The 7,576-nt window shown below is 40.2% G+C and overlaps 1 protein-coding gene across 1 annotated transcript; it reads left to right on the top strand.

Moving 5' to 3' along the window:
- Positions 1-1,641: 1,641 nt before the first annotated feature.
- Positions 1,642-7,350, top strand: TRIML1 (tripartite motif family like 1). Its single transcript, XM_060136639.1, is given in 5 exon segments — positions 1,642-2,049; positions 2,290-2,385; positions 3,921-4,186; positions 5,374-5,471; positions 6,800-7,350. Coding segments are annotated over 5 exon segments (1,419 nt in total).
- The last annotated feature ends 226 nt before the right edge of the window (positions 7,351-7,576 follow it).

Below are 7,576 nucleotides of genomic sequence, written 5' to 3'. Positions count from 1 at the left end.
CGCGTCCCCTGAATCGGCAGGCAGACTGTCAACCACTGCGCCACCAGGGAAGCCCCTTTAGCCCATATTTTAATTGGGTTATTAGTTTTGTGTTATTTTGTTGTTGTTTTTCTACTGTTGAGTTGTAAGATTTCCTTATATATTTTGGAAATTAACCTCTTATCTGATACATGGTTTGCAAATATTTTCTCCTATTCTGTTGGTTGCCTTTTTACTCTGTTAATTGTTCCCTTTGTAGTATAGAAGCTTCTTAGTTTAATGTAGTCCCACTTGTCTATTTTTGCTTTTGTTGTCTGTGCTTTTGGTGTCATATCCATGAAATTCCATATTTTTTCTATGCCTTTGTGTATACAGATACGCTATCAACCTCTATAGCATGGCCTCATTTTTGTAGGAAAAAATACATATATAACCTAATTTTTATTGTTTATACTTAAACTATTTGGGGGAGTAAAAATGTATTTCCCCGTTAATATCATTTAATGGATGTCATGTCATGTCAGTGTATATAAATAGATCTGTTATTTTTAAATGGCTATATAGTAGTACGAAGAGCTACTATTTTTAAGTATACTTTTTTGATGACCTCTTCATAATTTGATAAGGTATTTGACACACGTGTTCCAAAGTCTCTTTCCTAGATTGTAATTTTCAAACATTTATTTGGTTATTTTATTATTTTGCTGTATAGAAATATTTAATTTTTAGTTATTTTAGCTTCATTTTTTCCTTAGTGGTGCCTAAACTCCAAAGCATGCTTTAAAAAGCCTTCTCTAAGTCTTCCGTTTTAAATTTCTACTAAGTTACCAATTATCTCCTTTTACAATGTGCTTCATCCTTTGGATGCAATAATTGGCCATATGTTTAACAAATATGCTTCTCACTTGTTAAATAGATGTGGGGTAATCTAGAACAAAAACACAAACAAAAATAAAATAATAAGGTGAAAAAAGCAATACAAAGGGAAGCAATATGAGTAGAAATTCATGACTAGAATGGGGAAAATACAGTCAAATATCCTCAGAGGATATATATAAAAAGGATATAAAAAAAAGGACACAGTACCTGATAAAGGAGCACAAAGTTTGTAGGCTTTGGTCAAAGAAAGAAAATGGCCTAATGAGTGAAGAAATATATATTATAGTTTTCTTCCCTCAGTTTCTCAACTAGATTCCATTAGCGGAGTTTTCTAAAAGATTTGGAGGAGATTCCAATTCAGATATTATCAGAGATCATCATAATTTAAATCTCTGTACTGGCTTACACCAAATTACCCAAACCTCCAGCGTAAAACCAATGTGTTTCAACGGTTTCATGGTGTTATTCATATACAGTAACCGACTCTTGAAATGACAACTGTTGGGAGCAAGTATCCTCAGTATCCAGCACATGGCTTGCTTGTACGATGAGATTCCTCAAAAGTTTGGGGTTGATGATGAACCCAGTATGTAGAGGTTCCACATTAAGTCATAATTGGCTTTGTGTCAACTGGTGAAATCAGTCACAGAGGAGAATAAGAATTTCATGTAATAACACCATAGCAACTGATTACCCACTTGTTACTCAAAACAATAGACTCTCAGGGAGGATTTTCTAATCCCAGAATAAAGGCATGACCTTGCTCTGATGTCCTTTGAGAAAATGTCTACAGCAGATTTGATGGAGAATCTCAGGGAGGAACTGACCTGTTTCATCTGCTTGGACTATTTCACCAGCCCAGTGACCACCGAGTGTTGGCACAGCTTTTGTCTGGTGTGTCTCCTGAGAAGCTGGGAGGAACATAACACTCCTTTATCTTGTCCTGAGTGCTGGAGGACCTTGGAGATCCCACATTTCCAGCCCAATGAGCATCTGGGGAGGCTGGTTGGCATCAGCAAGCAGCTCAGATCCCAGGTGCTGCAGAGTGAGGGCAACCAAGGCAGCTATGAGAGAATGCTAGCTGCCCCCAAGGTGTTGTCTGATGATGAGCAGGGTGTAAAGGATTCCTCAACCCAAGGTCATGGAATAAACAGAACGAATCTCTCGAATGAGGCTGAGGAGCATCATAAAGTAAGATTGGCTGCTTGATATAAATTTCAGAACACAAATCAGGTTCCATCGCTTAATTCTCATAATATTTTCTATGGGTGACATTCATGGGTGCTAATCTCCAGGCACCAGACCACAAATTTGGTGTGGGTCCTGCTTCACCCTTTGATCTAGAGTCTCAGTCATCTTGTACCTGGTCCTCAAGACCCCTTCATGACATGGTGCTCTGCTCATTTGCCACAGAGTTTGTTTCTATTGCAGGAGAAACTCCAGGAAATCCTAAATATTTTGTGTAAAAAGAAAAATGAAACTCAGGTTATATTAACCCATGAGAAGGAGAGAGTGATATTGTGTAAGGTCAGTATCTGGTTCACTTTTGCATCTTGTATGTGATTCTATGAGGAGGACTAAAGGGACATGTCGTGAAATACCAAGGGGAAAATGACAAAATTTTCCAGTCCCAGTCCTATAACATGGAGTATCCTTGCTTTGGGCTGCCCACCTCTGCTTGTCCACCTGGGAATCTCAAGACTCATCTCAAATTCTCCCACCCCCAGGCTGGCTTATTTCTCCCTTCTTGGTGTACCTATACCACATGGTGGCTACCTTTATTTCTGCTCTGATTATAATTATTAAATATACAAGTTAAAGACATATAACATAGAATGGAAGTTGACAGAAAAAGGAACATCTCAAATCCTTTTGGGGAAAAAGGGCAGATAAAAAAGAAATAAACAGAAAGGGAAATTAAAGTAAAATAGTAGTGTGGATTAGAACACCTGAACAAAAGCTTGAGGTTAGTCACAGATCAGAATTTGAGCTGTCTAGCAAAGCACGGAATTAAATGTTTTATTAAATATTAAAAAAATAAGCGTGTATCTGATTATTCCAATAATCTTTGAGTTCTTACATGGGAGTATTTGTGATGATCATTTCTAGTCCTAGTATGTGATCCATTGCCTACTTCATTGAATAAATATTTGTTGAATAAATGAATGCATGTTTATTCCCCTATTTTTTTTAAAGAACTAAGCAGTTACCGTATTTATTTATTTATCTATTTATTTATTATTTATTTATTTATTTTAAAAAGTTTTATTTCTTTGGTTGCACTGGGTCTTAACTGAGGCACGTGTGCTCCTTAGTTGCAGCCAGTGGGCTCCTTAGTTGCAGCTCTCAGGCTCCTTAGTTGTGGCATGCAAACTCTTAGCTGCAGCATGCATGTGGGATCTAGTTCCCTGATGAGGGATCGAACCTGGGCCCCCTGCATTGGGAGCACGAAGTCTTAACTGCTGCTCCACCAGGGAAGTCCCTCCCCTAATTTTTTTCCTTACTTTATTTTGCTTTACTTTTTTTTGTGTGTGTGTGGTACGCGGACCTCTCACTGTTGTGGCCTCTCCCATTGCGGAGCACAGGCTCCGGACGCGCAGGCTCAGCGGCCATGGCTCACGGGCCTAGCCACTCCGCATCATGTGGGATCTTCCCGGACCGGGGCACGAACCTGTGTCCCCGGCATCGGCAGGCGGACTCCCAACCACTGCGCCACCAGGGAAGCCCTATTTTGCTTTACTTTTTAAAAATAATGGTACTGATCACCATCTATTATATTTTTACTTGACTGTTTACTTTTCATTGTTCCCAGTAGAATGACAGCCTCCTAGGAGTAGAAATTTTGGTTTTCTTTGCTACTATAGCTACAGTACACACATCTTCTAAAATATCAAACTATCCACCCAGCTAGTCAATAGACTGTATGTGTTATGTGTCAGGTTTCAAGAATTGTCACAGTGGAACTCTTGAACTTTGTAAGGATTAAAAATCTGCATAAGTGTTTCTGTTACTAACTTTATTATATTGTTCATGTGTGTGTGTGTACACACGCGTGATGGCAGGAAGAGACAAAGACCTGTAAACAGGTTGTTGTGTCAGAATATGCAAAAATGCACCAGTTCCTGAAGGAGGAGGAGCAGCTGCAGCTCCAGCTACTGGAAACGGAGGAAAGAGAGAACCTGAGGAGACTGAGGGACCATGAGATCAAGCTGACCCAGCGAATTCAAAGCCTGAGCAAAACAATTGGACAGATAGAGTCCATGTGTCAGAACTCGATCATAGTCATTTGAGGTAAGAACATTGGAGAAATTCATGGAAGAAAACACATGTAGTCCCCTATCATATTTCGAGTCATACCAAATAAACTTTTCCTTATTTACCTGAAAAATTAAGTTCTGGCCCCCCAAAAAGTTTTCCTAAAGAATGAGTGTTCTATATAGTATAAATAAAGTCTTGAAGAGGAGGAAAAACACAGAGGAATATACATCCGAACCAAGTTAAATGATGACTCCAATTTTTTTTTTGCGCCTGCCTTGCTGCAACCTCAGCTTTGCCAAATAAAAAATTTAAGTTTAATGAACATTTACTAGGTGTTGGGCACATTAAATTACATCCTCAAAAAGACCTGATAAAGTTAAATACTATTATGATATTTACAACTGGTGATTGTTATCTACAAAATGGGTTAATAGTAGCAATTGCTTAATAATTCAGACCTATGGCAGTTAGATAGTTTGCCTGTCAAATAGCTAGTAGGTGATAGAACCCAGGTATTCTGTGTATACTGAGCCCCAAATCCTCACCATCTTTGCTCTACTGCCTTCCTAGGCTACTACTGCATTCTCTGGGACCTTCTTAAACTAAGCTATGTTCCAGCTTCCAGTCTCCAGCTTCATGTCTCTTTCCTAGACTGGCTCCACAGAATGCTATTTAATTTGGTGCCTTCCCAACAACCCAGTCCAACTGTACACAGGTGTAGTTTCAGCTCTCACTGGGCTACTTTCCTTTCTTATCTCTACCTCCTGGAGGCATTGGATAATGAAGCCAATAGTTTGGCTCCTTTCTCAGCAATAGATTCTCTAAACAAAGTGACAATATGAGAAAAAGAGATCTCTAGTCATTGGGAGAACCATCTCGCGTTCAAAAGAGCTCACCCCTAGAAGTTTGGGTTTTTTTCTACCATATGCTCTCCCACTCAAGGTGTTCTAGAGCCACGGGAAGGGGATTCTGCAAAATTTGCAAAGGACAGTATCCAAAACAGATTCAGTCTTTGCTAGTGATCAAAGTGCACAAAAAGTAACCTTCTTTCTTTTATACCCTTAGAATGTAAGAGAAATACTGGAAAGGTAGGTTTCAATTCTGTGTTCAGTTTTTGGGGTGTGGTGTTGATGCAATAGGTTATCAGAGTGTGGATGAGAGCGTCCATGCTGTTGGGGCAAAATGAGCTGGATTCTCAAGCTGGAGCAGGTCATGCGGTCTGCTCAGAGGAGACTGAGTGACTCTGCCCTCCTGTAGGAGTGAGCCACTCTTGCTTCAGTGTCCAGAGGCCATCACCACGGAACTGACTCTGTGCCACATCACGGGAATGAGAGAGATGCTAAGAAAATTTAGCAGTAAGTCAGCCTGATGTTTTGAACCTCCAGGGGTCTTCAGAGTTAATGGGGGCCACAGACCATCCCTGCCGGAACAGACAGAAGCACCGGGACTTGATTGATGTTTGATCTGGTTTTGTTTTCTGTCTGAGTTCTGCTCTTACCTTTGTTTTCATTGTTGTTTTGTTCATCCCATTGCCTTGCACATGCACACGTACACATACCTCCTCAGGGGTTTCTGCATTTCTACCTTTGTTCTTGTCAGGATAAAAGCTGATTTAAACTCTTAAATCTCAGTGAGGGAACATTCAAAGAATGTTCTTTTAAAATGCTCTAAATATTTAGGCTGGCCAACATCTAGAGAGGTCAGCATTAGTTTTCACCTTTTATCTTGTTGACAATCTGACCTTCAGAAGAAGGCCTAATAGACTTTGGACTCAACAGATATATGAGAAGTGCCTACTATGTGCTATAGTAGGTACTGTGCTATCAGTCTCTGAGTGTACTTACAATGATGAATAAGACAGACTTGCCTTTGCTTCTGTAGAACTTACAGTGAGATTGAGGAGAATGATATTAAAGAAAGAATTAGTGATTGGGATTTGATCTACAAATAAAAGTATGAAATGGTATGATGAGGTGCCTAATCTTGTCTGGATAATCAATGAAAGTTCCTCCCAGGAGTCTGGGAGAGGAGCTCTCTCAGTGGTTCAAAATGTGTTTCATCAAATGGTCACTGGTGGTTGCACTAACTCATAAGAAGTTGCACTTAAGCATGACGTAATGAAAAATGCTGATTAGGAGCTGCTATTCAAACACTCAGTAACTTTGTCATCTTGGCCCCATTTCCTAACCTTTATGAGCCTCAGTTTTTTCTTTTATGAAAATGGAAAAAAGATAATAATACTTGCCATAATTAAATGGGATAATGTACAGAAAATGCCTGGCACCTAAGTAGAAGTTCAGTAAGTGATAACTATATTTCTCTCCCACCCCAACTGAAGAACCATAACCAACCTTGGCTAAAGCAAATACAAATGACAGAAGATATGACCTGTGTGGATAAATAGCTCCTAGTTCTAAAACTGTCTTATAAACAGAACTACCTCCATTCCATTATCAGAGATCCAATATCACTCTTGACATGACTCTCTTTGGTTTCCTTTTAGAGATTCACTCTCTTGTGTTTTGTAAAACACTAAAAGGGGCTCCGAGACACTATCCACCACATTCACCTAAATTAAGTTTTAAAAAATAGGACTAGATACTAAGACCTTAATTTCAATTCCACATACATAAGAGGGTTTTCTAGAATGCAAATGAGGATTCATTCTTTTTCCCTCTTGCAGCGGATATAACTCTAGATCCAGCCACGGCCAACGCCTATCTTGTCTTGTCTGAGGATCTGAAAAGTGTGAAACATGGAGGAACCCGAGAGCAGTTGCCTGACAACCCCGAAATATTTGACCAATCTGCAACGGTGCTGGGGGCTCAGATCTTCACCTGCGGGAGACACTACTGGGAGGTGGAAGTGGGCAACAAGACTGAGTGGGAGGTGGGCATCTGCAAGGACTCAGTGAGCAGAAAGGGGAATCTCCCCAAGCCTCCAGGGGACCTCTTCTCACTTACAGGCTTAAAAATTGGAGATGATTATAGTCTTTGGGTCTCATCACCTTTGAAAGGCCAACATGTTAGAGAGCCAGTGCATAAGGTTGGTGTTTTCTTAGACTATGAGTCCAGACACATAGCATTCTACAATGTGACAGATGAGTCCCTTATCTACAGTTTCCCTCCAGCCTCTTTCCAAGAGACTCTCAGGCCCATCATCTCCCCTTGTTTCCCAAATGAAGGGGCAAACACAGGCCCTCTTACCATCTGCTCACTGAATAACCATGTCTGAGGGAGGCTCCCTCAGCCTTCTCTGAGAATGAGGTCTAAGACCAACAGGTGACTATTAATTAGGATGATTAATGCATTGACACTATTAACATCAGGTGATCTGAAAGGAAAGCCCACCCCCAACCCCCAAGAATTTCCATTAACTTGAGCCCCCAATGAACAGCCAAATTGGACAATCAACTTCTAATACCAATAGGAGAAAGCTGATCATATCCTGTGTCTTTAAC

The sequence above is a fragment of the Lagenorhynchus albirostris genome, chromosome 21 (assembly GCF_949774975.1).
Source record: "Lagenorhynchus albirostris chromosome 21, mLagAlb1.1, whole genome shotgun sequence".
Classification (NCBI taxonomy): Eukaryota; Metazoa; Chordata; class Mammalia; order Artiodactyla; family Delphinidae; genus Lagenorhynchus; species Lagenorhynchus albirostris.
Note: the sequence above shows the minus strand (reverse complement) of the source record. Positions and strands in the feature narration are given on the sequence as shown.